Source organism: Beta vulgaris, chromosome 5 (assembly GCF_026745355.1).
Source record: "Beta vulgaris subsp. vulgaris cultivar EL10 chromosome 5, EL10.2, whole genome shotgun sequence".
NCBI classification, from domain to species: Eukaryota; Viridiplantae; Streptophyta; class Magnoliopsida; order Caryophyllales; family Amaranthaceae; genus Beta; species Beta vulgaris.
The window spans coordinates 37969454-37985743 of NC_079206.1; the positions used below are offsets into that span (position 1 = coordinate 37969454).

The 16290-nt window shown below is 34.2% G+C and overlaps 1 protein-coding gene across 2 annotated transcripts; it reads right to left on the bottom strand.

Moving 5' to 3' along the window:
• Positions 1–1770: 1770 nt before the first annotated feature.
• Positions 1771–6703, bottom strand: LOC104893643 (eukaryotic translation initiation factor 3 subunit I). 2 transcript variants are annotated; one of them, XM_010679770.4, is made up of 8 exons: positions 6358–6701; positions 5072–5287; positions 4512–4639; positions 4222–4344; positions 4044–4133; positions 2736–2822; positions 2188–2267; positions 1771–2057 (listed from the first exon to the last, which is right to left on the bottom strand). In XM_010679770.4, exons 1-8 carry the CDS (start codon positions 6539–6541, stop codon positions 1982–1984), a joined length of 984 nt encoding a protein of 327 aa, XP_010678072.1. In that variant the 5' UTR covers positions 6542–6701; the 3' UTR covers positions 1771–1981. The 2 variants fall into 2 exon arrangements, with proteins under 2 accessions (XP_010678072.1, XP_048493400.1); XM_048637443.2 differs by lacking the exons at positions 1771–2057; positions 2188–2267; positions 2736–2822 and adding an exon at positions 2856–3113 and having other exon boundaries at positions 6358–6703.
• Positions 6704–16290: the final 9587 nt, after the last annotated feature.

Below are 16290 nucleotides of genomic sequence, written 5' to 3' on the forward strand. Positions count from 1 at the left end.
TTATGGATTTTATAAGTTTTGAGGTTTTGATGGATTAAAAGGATTTCAAATGAGGGGTAGAACTTGTGTGCAAGTCCCCTAACTTGAATTTTTTATATTTCTTTGCCTTTGACTTTTTCTTTTTGCTTTGTGCACTTTCTTATGCTTTTTTTCGCACTTTGAATTTTTTTTCCTTTTTGTTTTGGCCTGGCATTGATCTTTTTTATGTAGTGAAGTTTGCAAACAAGTTTTCGTTTTTTAATTACGAAAGGTTTGAATGTTTTTTGTGGAGTTTTAAAGGCTATTTGGCTAAAGATGAAGGTTTAAGCCTTTTAAGGGATTTTTATACTTTAAAAATTCAGGCTACTACAACCACCTTTTGTCAAGTCCGAGACCGACTTGAGTTTCAAGAAACTCGAGCGATTGATCCAATCAAAGCTTATACTCGAGTGTTAGGCTCATGGTTGATATCATTAATCCTGAACTAAGGAAAGCTCCATGAAAAGGTTGCATAGAGTGACCTTCCAAATTGAAGGGGGCCGAAGACCAAGACGATCATTTGAGAGCCTTCTCTATTTCTATGGCTCTCACAGGCATGAAGAAGGACCCATTTGCTTGTGTCTTTTCTTTAACCATGGATGCACATCCATCCAAGTGGTTAAGATCATTAAACAACACAAAATTGAATAACGGTCTACATCAAAGAAGAGTTCAACAAGCAATATCGCAACACTTAGCTTCATATCGATCTTCGTGAGTTAGATTTAACCAAGCAAAACCAGAACAAAAACTTCATCACCTTCCTTAATTGGTGGAGAGAAGAGGCCGTACGACCGACTTATAGGACCAACTAAAGAGGATCAAGTTCGATTAGTGATTTGTTACTTGTAACTCAAGGATGTAGATCACATTAAATTCCAACCTATAAAATCTTTCATGAAGCAATACAAGGTTTTTCTACTAATTAAGGAAGAGGTACAAGCCTCTAAGAATAAGGGTTACACCAATAATAACTCTTCCAAGAAGAATAGCAAGAACCATTCTTGCTCCAAGAGCAATGATGTCATGCCGTGAACACTGAAAATAGGGGCTTTAAAAATGAACCCAAAGCACCTTTACTCACCTATGCATGACTTTTGAGGAAGCCTTTAATAGGCCTCATGTAAGAGAAGCACTCCAACCTATGGGTCCCACTCCAAACCCTGCAACTAGGAAGCGATCTCCAAAGTAGAATCCCTAATCCTATTAAGCTAAGTTAGTATGGTCGTAGATTAAAAGAAAAAAGGAAAAACTTACTAATTTCGATAAGAGCTAAAGATAGGGAAAATTTCTAAAATTGAAAAACTCCATCCACACATTTCATCTTCCTCCTCAAGCTCCATCTCCTTGCTCCACAAGTATCTTTTTTCTACAATTTCTATAAATACTAGCTTAATTTCACTACTGTTTGGAAACCAAAAATCTGAAATTTCAGACCACTACTACTACCTACAACCACTATTATTCTGATCACCACCACCACCTACTTGGTCGCACCCAAAACTTCACCACACTGTCAACCACCGCCGACAGCCGTCACTTCCTCTTCCTCCTCTCCTTCTCACTGCACTCTCCTCCCCTATGCTTGCCTGGGTTGTTATGATGTCATCGGATTCTGCCACACCACCAGGGCGCTCCAGCTTTGCCAAAGCTGCGACGCCCATGCTGCAGCCCCATGTTTCTTACTCTTCTTCCATCTTTGGTTCTTTGAATGAACAAGGAAAAGGTATGCTGAATAATACATACTTCTAATTATGGGCTTACGTAATTCTTAATTGCTAGTTCAAAAACTGATAATCATGTTATTGTTGAGAACACTGAATCTTTTAGTAGACATTAGTACGAGAATATTCTGCTTTCACGTAACTAAAGAAATAGAGCAACATAGTAACTTGTCAGTAAAATGACTACACAAATTTTTTCTTGAGGAAAATATTAGTCAAAAAAGGCTAATGTAGAATCATTAGATCTTGATAGTGAAATAATCGGGGTCAAAGTGGTGTAACCTTGCATAACCATCTTCACCTCCACTGGCAAAACTGCATGGCACGGGAAAATAATTAGACGAAAATCAATTAAAAGCTTTAGCTGGATCAGGAGATTGACTTCCAATAGCAGAGAGGCCAAAACTCCAGACCGAAACCGTATACTGACGTAATCGGACTGTACCTTTTTCCATCAGGGTTGAAGGCCAAGGCATTTATAGGCCCAAAGTGCCCCTTAACGCCTCCAATTTCTTCCTCAAGAATCTACGAAGAAAAGAAAGAACATAACTAGCTTGATTTAACTTGTTACTTGCAGCAAATCTCAAAAACGTCACAACTCATGACAACCTTAGTGTCTTAATTAATATGAGCCATTTGCTGGAAGTTTCATATCAGGTTGAATGCTATTTCTAGAACATTATGTGCATTACTTAAAAAAGTTAAAACTCATAAGATCCACAAGATTGCATATAATTTGGTTTAATGGTTGAGAAATGCAAAAATTCTTACAGGCAAGAGCATGAGGAAAGAAGTATTGATTTATGCTTTCTTTGCCCATTTATGCATTATACATGTACGTTGACATGATAATGCAGGGAAACTTTAGAAGAAACAGATGACAAAACATATACTCTAATCTGAGTCCAATTCCAAAGTCCTGCTGCAAACGTCTCTTTTTCAGTCCATTATTACTTATTACCCCTGGTTGGCTAAGAAATGACAGCAACTTACCTTGTCAAAGAATTTTGCCTCAAACTTCCCTGCACGATGATCTGAAGTTGTCACAGTTGATGCATCCTGACCACCTCCAAGCACAACCTGTTGGAAAACATAGTTTGAAAGGGAAGTATAATGCTACAGATGTTAGCAATACAAGTTGATGAGAAAGAAGCTGCTCATAGACAAGCAAAAAAATCAGCTGCACAACTTGAAAAATTTTGGAGGCATTCACAATATCAACATTACCATAAAACCTCTCAAGCGATTCCCGCCTGTAGAGGAGGTATTCAGAAGGGAGTACCTGACATAAATGCAGTCTGTACTCTGTATGCTACTTCACATAATCACAAAAATAGCGATTGTACCCCATATACTTCCTCCGTTCTTTTTCTAGTGCAAAATATGAGTTTTTACACTATTCAGTACCCTTTCACCATCTATAGTGATTTTTACGTAATGAAAAACATAGTTAAGTGAGATCTTGTCAGATTCGTCTCAATATATACATCCAAACTATCAACTTCTTATATTTTATATCAAAACGTAAATAGAGATATTATGGTTAAATTTGTGCATTGGCAAACGTGAAAACTCATGTCACAATTTGAAAAAGAGCATATGAAGCACAATAAAAGTGCAGTCTGTACACTACTTCACAATATACAAAAAGTGCAGATAACCCTGCGTTATCATATATAGTCCATTACATTTCAAATACCAAGACCTAGTGAATCCTTTTACCACTAGAAACGGAGAACCTTAAAATCAATCAATTACATATCATATGCACCAACATTTCATGCTTCATGTTGATTAGTCAATGGCTAACTGCAATCTAATATTGAGGGGAAGAAGACAAGTGTTGGGGACAAATAAAGAAAGCAAGATAAACAATGATTAATCAAGGCCTTGAAACTCATCAAACAACCTGTATACCAGTTTTTCAACACCAAAAAATTTTGCCCAAGGACAGGTTTATTGTGAGGATGACGGCCAAATGCCACATATACACGAATAATAGACGGAATATTGAATGGTTTTGATGTTACAAGGTTTTTTAGGAGAAGGTAAAAAATATGTAGGGGGCCGAATCTCCTCGTATCTTTTCTGGTTTTTATTTTATGTATCAATTTTTGTATTTAAATATTATATTTAGAAAATCAGTTCTTCGGGATCCTTCCTTTCTTCAAACAGAATGAACAAAGATAGAATCAAACCAATTCCAGAAATGCCTTTTGGGATATTCCTCACATTAATTAAACCAAACTGGAAAAGTTCAAATGCAAAATGAACATCAGATAAAAATTTCAAGAAACCTACATGGTCCAACAGGGGAGACATTGTAACAGCATTCACAGGCCGCCCCGTGATATAGGTTTTAATGAGGGTTAGACTTCTTGTGTCCCATAGCTGAAAAAAGAGAACAAGCATGTCAATATGGAAACAGATATAGATTGCTAAAAATAAATGCTTGCTCAAGAACAATCAGATATACAACCTTAGCTGATTTATCTAGAGAACCGGTGAGGAAATGTGATTTATCTGCAGAGAAACAAAGTGACGTAATTGCATTGTTGTGACCATTTTCATGGTCCTTGGTTGACATTATTTCTTGGCCTGTCTGCAATTTAAAGCACGAAGCATTAAACAAGGAAGCATGCAAAATACAAAAGATATGATAGGAATAGGAACTAAAGGTGGACTACCCTTTCATGAACTTCAGGACTCAAGGCACTACAACCACTATGTGCGAACAATAAACAGACTACAATCAGTACTGCTACTTACCACAGGATCCCACACACGAATGATGGCATCCTCACCACAACTGATTATATTTTTGTTCAGAAGCCCCCAAACAGCCCTATTAATTCGTCCACTTGGACCCCTCATAACAAGAGCAGATTCATTGGTCTCTGCAAAACAATAAGAGTAAAAAGAGTGAGAAGAGAATATAAGACAAGGGTAAGCCTAGTTAGGTGTCATTAGTGTCAAATATTAGCTCTCAAAATAATTTTTCACAAAAGTGGTGTCCAATGAACTTTGCTGCTAAAGTAGTAAAACAAAAATAAGAAAGACAATTGTCAACCTCTAAATCATACCTCTTTCTTGAAAGCCATATTTTCCAACTTTCCAAAACACTAACCACACCTAATGAAGTTATCTTAAAACACTAGTTAACCAAAACCGTAAACTCTAACAGCTGCTTCAACGGAAAAATAAAAAAGATGGCAAGTGAAAGAAAAAGTATCATGAAGTAAAATAAACAAACAAAAAAGAGGATATAGCGAAAATGTTGTAGGCAATCAAAAAGTGACGCAAAATTAGATTGAATATCAAAGACTTACGTTCATCAATATCTTCTGCAATGCGTTTCACATGAATCGCAGATGTCTTCTCCATGAACGGATCAGTAGTTATTACAGCAAGTTTATCACCCACTGAGAAGTTAACAGACCTAGCAGGAGCGTCAAAATTGAAAGTATACAATTGTTCTCCTTTTTTAACATCCCACAGCTTCACTGTCTGATCTGCACTACCAGTGATAAGGCGCGAAGAATCCCCTAAATCAAGAAAAATTACAGTAAGGGCACAAATCCACGCCTTTCAATAAGAGGCTTTATATACGAAGTACAGCTATCAAAACATTTAAACTTGAACACAATAAATAAACTTATCCCTCTTTACATTATTTTATATCCAGACAAAGCCTAATACTTAATGACAATCACATCCTTCCAACTCCACAAAATTAGTATCGCAAACAAAAGTTACCTATACATATACAAACATGCTGAACCAAGCCAAAACTAAACTTCACATTGACATAAAAATCTGCTGAATCCCATTCTTCAACCCTTCAACACAGAAAAATCGAAACTTGGGAATTAAACTATATCCCTTAACCCCGAAATTTCAGCTATTTCTACCAGTACACAAGATATATCAACAAATTAATGCCATCTGCAATTAAAATCCCCAAACTTACAAAGTACATCTATCAAAACCAAGACAATTAAATTAACTTTGTACACAATAAATAAACTTACAAGATCAAATATAAATACCAAGACAATATATTCATATAATACACGCCACTCATTCCGAAAAGAAAAAAAAAACCCGTAATATAGAGCTCTAAATTAATTAAGCATAAGTCTCATATAAGACCGTCTTACCATAATTAATGGAAAGAGGTGAGTGACCCTTAAAAGAAATGGGGTGACTGATAATCTAAAAGTGGTCCTTTTAACTCATGGAATGACCCTTTAACTTACCAAGTGGAAGAACCAATATTAATCGACCCAGAAAATATTAAAACGAAGACAATACATTCATATAAATTGTCAATAACACCCCATTCAATAATAAATTAAACAAAAACAAAAGTTACCCAGTAAAATAAAACTCTAAATTAACTAATTTAAACCAATACCCACAAAAAGAATTCGACCCTGAACATTTCAAAACCAGGAAAATACATTAATATAAAAGTAAATAACAGACCCTCCAAAAATAAATCAATAAATAAAAGTTAGTCCGTAAAATAAAACTCTAAAAACCCAGAAAACGAATTTGACCCAAAATTTAAAATTAAGAAAGAGAAAAGAAGATTAGGTTTCGAGAGTAGTACAAGAGATATCGCAGGACCAAACGGCGCCGTTGTGTCCACGATAAGTACCAAGGCGTTCGCCATTGTCGGCGTACCAAACAGTAGGATTATGATCCTTGGCGCATGAGAAGAGAAGATCGCCTTCTCTGTTATACTTCAAGAATGTTAAAGGCCTTTCATGGCCCTTCATCAAAATTGGCCTCATCTCTTGCTTTTTTCTTTGTTGTTTCGAAGATGAGATCGTTTGTTGAGGAGAGAGAAAATTGTTATCGGCGCTGCAACTTAGGCTTAGGGCGATGCACAAGTTGTGACTGAGGAAGAAGTCGAACTAACAAAAATTGGTGCTTGTTGGGCTTGGGTTGGTTTCGAACTTCTATTCAGAATGGGATTCTCTTCGATTAAGGAAAACCCAAAATAATAAACGATTTTACTTCATCATCTTCTACCATTATACCTTCAATTAACAAAATATTTACATCATCTTTGATTTACTAGTTTTCAAAAGACGGAAGAAAAATATACAATGAATTTTATGAACAATTTTTCGTATATATTATTACGCAATTGGCCTTTTATTTATTTTCGCACGCACTCCCTTTGTTTTTTATAGACATGTGGGGTCTTGTTTGATTCGTCCCAATTAATACATTATTAATATTCAATCGTTATAATTTTTACTAATATATAATGAAAGATATTTAAATTCAAAGATGTGCATTGGAAGATGTGCACAGGAAAATGAGAAAGATAAAAAAAAAACAGATGGAGTATTGCATAAAGAAAACCTACGAAACACATGTTTTCACCAAATGTCCCCTTCATATATATTCTCATACCTTTGAAATTCATCACTTGCTCCCCAATCTATACTATTATCTAAAACAAACATTTAAATCCTACGTGGCAAGCTCATATTCACCAAGCAATTCTAGAGCTTCACAAACTAAACAATCTCAATTACGGTGTTCACGTGGCTTTTCAATATCTTTTGGCCGAAATTTCTTTGTATAATTAGACTGATTCGTGATTTAAGTTAATTAGTTATTTAAATTAGGCAATTAGTATCATGATCTCATATGAGATTTTCGAAAATCAAGCATATCCCATTTATATATATTAAATGTGATAATTATGGTTAAAAATAGGAAACTAAAATCCCAAATTCTTATACCTTTGGGCGAAATTTGTAATTTTCATATTGGTTATGTTTGGAAATTTTAAATTTCCAAATCAAAATGGCAATGATTTAAATTATCAATCAATCTTAATTATTGTCAATGTTAATGGTAATTGTCAATCAATCACTTAATTTAAATTGATACTATTCGAAATTCTTAACATTAATCAACCTCTCCATTTCGTTGTCCATGTGGTCTTAGCTTAGTTTGACCGAAAATAACATTATTGTAACTTTCAAAAGTCGATAATTTATTCGAAAATCAATCACTCCCATATTGGTTATATTTCAAATTTCAAACATGGTAATAAAAATAATTTATCAATCAATCAAGATTTATGCTAATTGTCAATGAACCATAATTACGGTAATAATTAGCTAATTAACCTAAATATGTGAATTTAACATAGCATCTTTTTTGTATAAATAGTAAAGTTTTATCATGGATGATCACTACTCATTTTCTTCTTTTGAAGTTGCATAATCATGTCTACTTCTTCCCCCTATCTCTAAGTCAATATCATGCTCTCCACAAAACATAACACAAGCACATAATCCAACCAAAAAATGGCCCCCTAAAGTTGAATATTCGAATTTCCTAGATGTTGAATCTATGGTTTTAACACTTTTTCGTGGAGGCCATCTTTATTTCCAAAATAAGTCAAGTATGTTCACATATCATATTAATAGAAGCAATGAGGTTTGAGCTTATGTTGAAGACATTAAGACAACAATACATGATTTTCGTCCATATTTTGATTTTTGGAATATGATGCTATATGATCTACAATGCATTCCACGAAGAGCTTACAAGATTGATGATGAGTATTTTGAAGATATTGATTTAAACAATACAGAGTGTTGCGACGTTAGCAACGCAATATTGGTTGAATATATATCAAGTGATTGATACATAGTAATTAAAGTCTTGATATTTTTTTTATGATATTTATATTCGAATAATGTAGTTGTCATAACCATTTTTTATCTACCACCTTTTTTTCTTTCTTTTTATGCATATTTAATGTCGAATAAAATTGAAAAATGGAATAATATTGGGATACTACTTTATCCCATTTATCAATGTACTTATTTTTTCACATGCCACTATCAATGTATTACATCTTTTCCTTTCTTACCATCAATTACTATGTATTAAATGAATTCCTTCACCAATATATAGATTTTGATGATGCATTTATAATGAAAAGGAGCAAGCTAAGTTTGACCCATTTAAAGCTTTGTCACCATCAATCCATATTTACAATGACCTACCAAATTAAATGCAAAAGTCCTACCAAATGGCATTGAAGTATCGGAAAATGTTTGGCTAACCCTTAGGGTTGCCAACCCTCATGACATGGCACACATGGCAAGGTTTATGATGATATGATAAGTGAATTAATGTAAGGTATATTTTGAAACACTCATTCATTCAATGTCAATGCAACAACCAATGTGATAATGTCAATGCAAAAACCAATAATTGGATTGATGAACTTAATAACTTTTCTATCATATTTTAAAAACAACTAAGTTTGATTATCAGTCCAAGTTTACGTCTATATTTTACAGTTGTGAGGAGAATATTACACTAAAGCTATTAAAAATGAAAAAGTGTTTTTTTCACTAAGCTCTCAACCGATAATTTGGCATATACTCCCTCAATATTTTGCTTACTAAGCTCTCAACCGAGACAATTGGAAGTTACTCCCTCAATATTTTGCTTTCCTTTTAAAAATGAAAAAAGAGTAATATATCATTTTATAGCTTCCAATATATTTTAATATTAATGCTCATTCAATTTTTTTTTATATAAAGTTGGTATGAATTCTTCTGCTGTTGTATTGCCAATTTAGCATAAGTTCATATAACACCCTTTATGAAGAAGTGTAACAGTAGAAGTAAAAAATTTTATACCAGCGGCAACTTTATAAAGTTGGTAAGAATTCTTCTGTTGTTACACTTGTGCTGTTGTATTGCCAATTTAGCGTTCAAAATTTGTAACAGATCAATTTTAGCGTTGATATGTTGTATTGCCAATTTAGCGTTGAGAAATGGGAAGCTGCCACAATTTAGCGTTGTATTTTCACCTTGACAAGAAACAAAGCAGTGATATAGTGGTAACGGATCAAAAAAAATTATAGCAGATCAATGCTAATGTAGATAGCTGTTAATATAAAACTTCATATATTATATAATAATATGGATTGAAATCCCAATTACATCTCAAATTCTAAACTTCTTCACATATAGAGAAGAATTATATAAAATAAAAAGTAAAGCAAAAAACACCATAGCCGACATCATACTGATAAGGAAAACTTAAACCCACAAAACAAAAATCCTTCGAGAGAAAACCACTCCTCAGAAGACGATTACGCGCATCTAGGAATTAATTATCACCAAACTTTTTTGATTATCATCCGACTCCACAAGGATAATTTCTGCGGATTTTGGAGGAACACTTATACTCTTCTTGCTCGAGGATGGTGGAGTTCCTTGAAATAACTTTTTCTTCAACTTAGGGCTTTTAAAGTTAGGAGATACAACCATACCTTTAGGAGAAACCATACCTTTAGGAGAAGAGCACAACATTTCTTCTCCCAACAACTTCAACATATTCCCAAGTGGAACATCATGCAACATAGCATTTTTCAGAGTAGGACCAAATCCTATTCCAACAAGGCAGTTGAATAGCTCCTTAACTTCGACCGTTTGTTTGTTATATTCAAACATTATACTCTCATACAAGTTTTCAAGCCTTGTTGAAGTGAGTTCAATATCCATTTTTTTCCCTTTTCCCTCCATTGTTTCAATATTTTCTATTAGTAATTTTTGAATTTGTGGTGTGTGTGAAGAATTATTTGACTATGAGATTGATTTATATAGAAGAGATTATGGGTTAAATTGGAAGAGGAATAGAAATCAAAATCTGGAAAATTGGCCATGGTGTATTCCGAAGAGTTTTTTGACAGCAAAACCAAAAAATGAATTGGGAATAGAAGAAAATTTTAATGTCGTTCTTTGTTCTAAGTTCTGCATGTTAATTCCTCCTTCTTTCTCTCCAACTACCCATATTAATTGTCAGAGTCGAACTCATCACTAGAATTATCAGAGTCATGGCACATGCTAACCCCTTCACCATTTTCTTCCAACCCAACGTTTAGATCAATCATCTAGAGTAAACTCAAACATTAGGAAAGTAGAAAATGTATTGTAGATTAGTGACAACATATTTATCACCACCCAAGTAGGCATAAAAGAAAAATACTAATTAACAATATAAGAGTTACATATAGCCAAGTAATTTAAGTACATTTACATGATTTACAAAGGGGATTGAATGTCATTTTACAGTGCCAATTTTCTTTCTATCGTCATTTTACAAAGGAAACACAAAAAAACAATTTTCTCTGTTTCGGAAATTACAGGGGCCAATGAGAAGATTGACAGTGTCGGCATTCACAAAAAGATTGATGTGTTTTACCTTGGGTCAAATGATAACCCTGGTAATCTCATCACACCAATTCAATTGAAAGGTAAGAATTATGATGATTGTCACTAAGCTTTTCTAGAAGGAAAAACACAATACAGGATTGTCACTAAGATTTTTTAGAAGGAAAAAAAAAATACAGTACTCGTTAATAAAATCTTTAACAAAAAGAAATTGCAAATATATCATAATTCAACCACAATAAACCATTCTGTTTTATACATTCAGAAATACATTTTTTTAACATACATATACAAAAAATTGGGATTGCAATTGTATATCATAATTTTACAGAATATTTAATTGAAGATAAAATTTGAATTAGACAACAAAATCTTCAAAAAAAAATGATACATAATTCTTAAAATGCATACCTTTCTATAGTAGATTATGATTTGAATGGACAAGACCAAAGAAATTCGATCAAGATGAAGACACAATTTGGAGTACTTCCTTGTTCATGGTGTTCTTCGTCGATAATAATTTTTCATCTTCTTTGGTATTTTGGTGTTTCTGATTAATCTTTCCTTCTCGCTGATTGTATTAGAATTGCCGATGGTATTAGAATCTTCCATTGATGATTAGTGATAAGCCCAAGAGAAACGTTGAAAGTTGTAATTGGGACAGAGTTAATGCAAGATATTACTGAGAGACAATTGCCTTGATTAGGGAACCAACTATTACTCATTTACTCTAATAAATTTGCAATTTCTTTTTTTAAAAAAAACAACTAAGAAAACACATCAGCTGCCACCTAAGAAGGGTTGATGACCCTAAGGGTTACTCAATCATGGTCCTTAAAGTATCCCCTAACCTACACGTCCATGGTCTTTATAAAGAGGGTAACTCCCTTTTTTTTTTTGTCATTCCAACAATTCACAACAAAAAAATGGTTTTCCTCTTTGTGGCTTCTCTCTTGAAGTTCCATACTTATTGATTTAAAAATCTCAAAAGTAAGCAATCAATTTAATAAATCGTCGTTCGTTCGCACCAATGCTGTTCACACCCCTAGTTTCAAGATGGCGAAGCAACACACTTCAATCGACCATGGCGAAACCACCATGCACTAGTGGAAAAATAAGGAAGGGCTGCGCTAAAAAAGGCCCTTAGGGCTGCGTATTTTGACAGCAGCCCTTTCCATAGCAGCCCTTCACTTTTTAAGTAGGGCTGCGCTTTGAAAAGCGCAGCCCTTCACAACGAAAGGCTGCGTTTTTAACAATAAACACAACCCTTAATGCTTAAAAGGGTTGCGTTTTTTACCTAAAAACGCAGCCCTTCTACAAGTGAAGGGCTGCGTTTTTAGGTAAAAAACGCAACCCTAGACAAACAAACCTAAATATTCACTTTGTTGTATGTAAGACAAAGTAAAACTGCCTTTGTTAAGTTGTCCTCCGCATCTTTTATCTGACTTACTTGAAAGGAAACACCCTATAAGTAAGCAATTTATTGAGAATATCCGACTAGACAATATGATGCACTTATTACATCCATGGGAGGTAAAGTACAAGCACCATATACCCAAGGATGTGGACCATATAATATTAAAACAGTTGAACAAAATCATCATTTAATTGGAAGTTTGCTGCTAAACGAAGGCCCCGACCAAATTTCTCTCAATTGAACATATAAGATACTGAAAATGAGATAGACAATAGAAAGGCCGCTATCAGGCTGTTATTTGTAGATGGTATGGCTATTCAGATTTGTTCATAATATTCACATATAATCCCAGATGGCTTGAAATCACAATGTTTGTAACAAAGAGGGGTTTACGGCCGAAGATAGACCGAATATTATATGTCGTGTGTTCAAGATGAAGCTTGATCAATTGGTAAAGATCGAAATATATTTGGAAGAGTTAGAGCTGGTAAGTATTAGTTTAAACTATAACTACGTACATAACATTTTTTATTACCTTAACTAATCTTGCTTAATAAGCTTATTCAATCAAGTCTTATAAAACTCTATCTTACTTAAGTTGTTAATACTTAATATGATTTTACGATGCACTTGTATATATTGTTGAATTCCGAAAGCGTGATTTGCCACATGCACATATAATTCTGTTCTACACCGGGAAGACAAATTTCCATATGCTGATGCAATTAAGAAGATTATATGTGCCAAACTTCCACATAAAGATGATAATCCAAAGTTATATGAGGTTGTATCTAAAGTTATTCATGGACTCCACTAAGCTCTACCAGCTCGGCACGCTAAAGTTGTGTGCTTGGACAATAAATTTTTTAAAAAAATATATAAATGAGCGGGCCAAAACCAGCCCATTAATATTAATGGGCGGATATGGACAAACTCAAATATGCCGCGGGTAAGCCCACTCGACATTATCATATATCATATAAATATTTAATTTTAATCTTACTTGATATTAATGTGATTTTATCTTTTGGAATTATACTTATTTGCACCAATAAACTTTGGTAAATATAATAATCTTACCTTTACAACTTAATTTGTTAACAATTTATCGTACTCTAACATTTTTATTACGAAATTTTTTTGACTTTCTCTTTATCTTACGTTGTGATTATCAATTATTTTCTATTTAAACCAAAGTTATGTTTTAATCTATATTAAAGGAAATAAACTAGAGTTATTAATTGGCCCGTTAGGCCTGCGGGCAAACCCGCCCTTTTATTAGGGTGGGTCATGGACAAGTAGTTAATTTCCCATAAAAGGGCTTAGACTTAAGGCTAGGCCTGCCCCACAACTCGCTCAAGCACGCAAATGATCACCTATAGTTGTATCAGAGTTTATAATGCATGGTCCATGTGGTACTTCAAATGTAAATGCACCATGTACTGAGGACAAGCAGTGTACAAAGCGGTTTCCAAAAAGATTCAACGTGAGAACAAGAGTTGAGGATAATGGATACCCTGTTTACATAAGAAGAGATACAAGAGCAATTGTGGAAAAGAATGGTGTGTTCCTTGATAATAGATTCGGCGTGCCATATAATGCTCAATTGCTCTTTAAGTACAGTGCACATATTAATGTTGAATGGTGTAACCAATCCAGATCTATTAAATATTTGTTAAAGTACATAAACAAAGCCTATGATAGAGTTACAACAACATCATATCATAAGCGTCAAAATAGTGACGATCCTGAAGTATTTAATGAAATCAAGATGTATTATGGCTGTTGGTACATATGTAAGCGATGTGGAGGATATTCGATTTCCCCATTCACTTTAGGATCCTAGCTGTCGAGATGCTTAGTTTCCATATACCTAACGAACAAATATTGACAGAATTATGCGTTGGCTGAAAAGCCATTTGTTACAAGCTTCATCTATTCTTCGGACTTCGAAGAATTGATGTCATGTTCTTTAAGAATTGATCAAGAATTGGCCTTTCAAGAATATTAATGTTGAATACGTATTCAACAATCTGTCAATATTGACGAATGCGTATTAATGTTCTGAATTGTACCTGACGAACAAATATTGACTGAACTATTCTTGAAAGGCCAAATATATAAGCTTGATCGGTTCTTCATCAAGAACAAATATCACGCTCAAAGATGTTGATGATGTTGAATTTATTCTTTAAAGGCCAAATATTGACAGAACCAAGTTTTTAGCTTTGATGGAGTGCTATAAGAAATACGTTGAAGCAGGAGAATTGTGTTATGTTGAGTTCCCAAGTAAATTTGTGTGGCAACAATGCGAACGTGAATGGACCCCAAGGAAGAAGGGCTTTTCAATTGGAAGAATTTATCACGTTACACCAGGTGTTGGAGAAAAATTCTACCCGAGGACTTTGCTTAATTTCGTTAAAGGTGCAACATGTTATGAAGATATAAGTGTCGTTGAAGGTATAATACATCCCACCTTTAAAGAAGCATGTTATGCCAAAGTTCTTTTAGATGATGACAAAGAGTATGTTGATGCGATTATAGAAGCGAGCTTCAGAGAAACTTGAGTATATCCGTGCAATCTTTTTTGCATGTAGTCTTTCCAAACCCGAGAGAATAAGGAAAATACTTGGCATCTTCTATCTGATGATATACTTCACAGACAACGCAAACTTATGCGTGATGAAGGTAGGCACTATTATTTTGTAAAATTTGTTTCTCATTATATCTTTATCTTTCAATTCATTTGATGTTTAAATGTGTGAACAAACCATTATTTTTACAACACTGGTATTAAGTGATTAACAACTGCAAAACTATGCGTTGGTTAAAATCGAGGCGATACTACAAAGTAATGGCAACACACTACGCAGATTTAGTGACATGCCTTTTCCAGATAACTTGATGGTCATGAAAGGTCAAAACAAGCTGATAATGGATGAGCTGTCTTTTGATAAAGAACAACTACAACAAGAGTTCACTCAATTGTATTCAAGCTTGAATGTTGATTAGAAGAAAGTTTTTCATGAGATAATGGATGTTGTCTCAAGAGGTAAGAGGTGCGTCTTCTTCGTACATGGTCATGTAGGAACAATGAAAACATACCTTTGGAGAACTTTGTGCGCTGCAATACGACGTGTGGGTGAGATCGTTGTACCCGTGGCTTTAAGTGGGATTGCCTCTTTTCTCCTATGCGGATCATTCCAAGTTCGGAATTCTAATAAATATTAATGAGAAATCAACATGCGTAGGTATTAGACATGATCAGATTTGGCAGCACTACTCATGAAGACAAAATTGATTATATGAGATGAAACCTCCATGATGCATAAATATTGCATCGAAGCCCTTCACAGAAGCATGAAGCACATTATGCATACCTTTTGGTGATAAGGCTATGGTATTCGCTGGTGATTTAAGACAAATATTGCCCGGTTATTCCAAAAGGAACCGAGTAAGATATTGAATTCGCCGCAATCAGTAATTCTTATCTATGAGACTTCTATCATGTGCTTTGACTTAAGCAAAATATGGAGCTCACTAGATGATATTCTACTTCAGATATGGATGAGGTTAGAAAATTTTCTAAATGGATATTGAATATTGTAGATGGTAAAGAAGGCGAACCAAATGATGGCGAGGTAGTTATAGAAATTCCTTTTGAAACTTTAGTTAAGGTAGGTGATGATTCAATTGCTGCTATTGTTCATAACACATATCCTGACCTTGAGGATCATCTATGGGAAGCAACTTATTTCCAGGAAAGAGCTATTCTTGCACCGACACATGATATTGTGGATACAATAAATGACCACGTCTTGCCACAATTGTGAGGTGAAGAAAGAACACACTTGAGTTACGATGCAATTTCAAGTGATGAAGCATGACATCCATGAGCTTT

What these genes read in the sequence shown, in the direction of transcription:
- LOC104893643 (XM_010679770.4), bottom strand. Translation starts at nt 6,541, where the DNA reads ATGAGGCCAATTTTGATGAAGGGCCATGAAAGGCCTTTAACATTCTTG. An exon ending in TTCGTGTGTGGGATCCTGTG is followed by an intron (nt 4,345 to 4,511) that starts GTAAGTAGCAGT and finishes TTTAAATTGCAG; the next exon opens with ACAGGCCAAGAAATAATGTC. An exon ending in TTCAACCCTGATGGAAAAAG is followed by an intron (nt 2,058 to 2,187) that starts GTACAGTCCGAT and finishes CGTGCCATGCAG; the next exon opens with TTTTGCCAGTGGAGGTGAAG.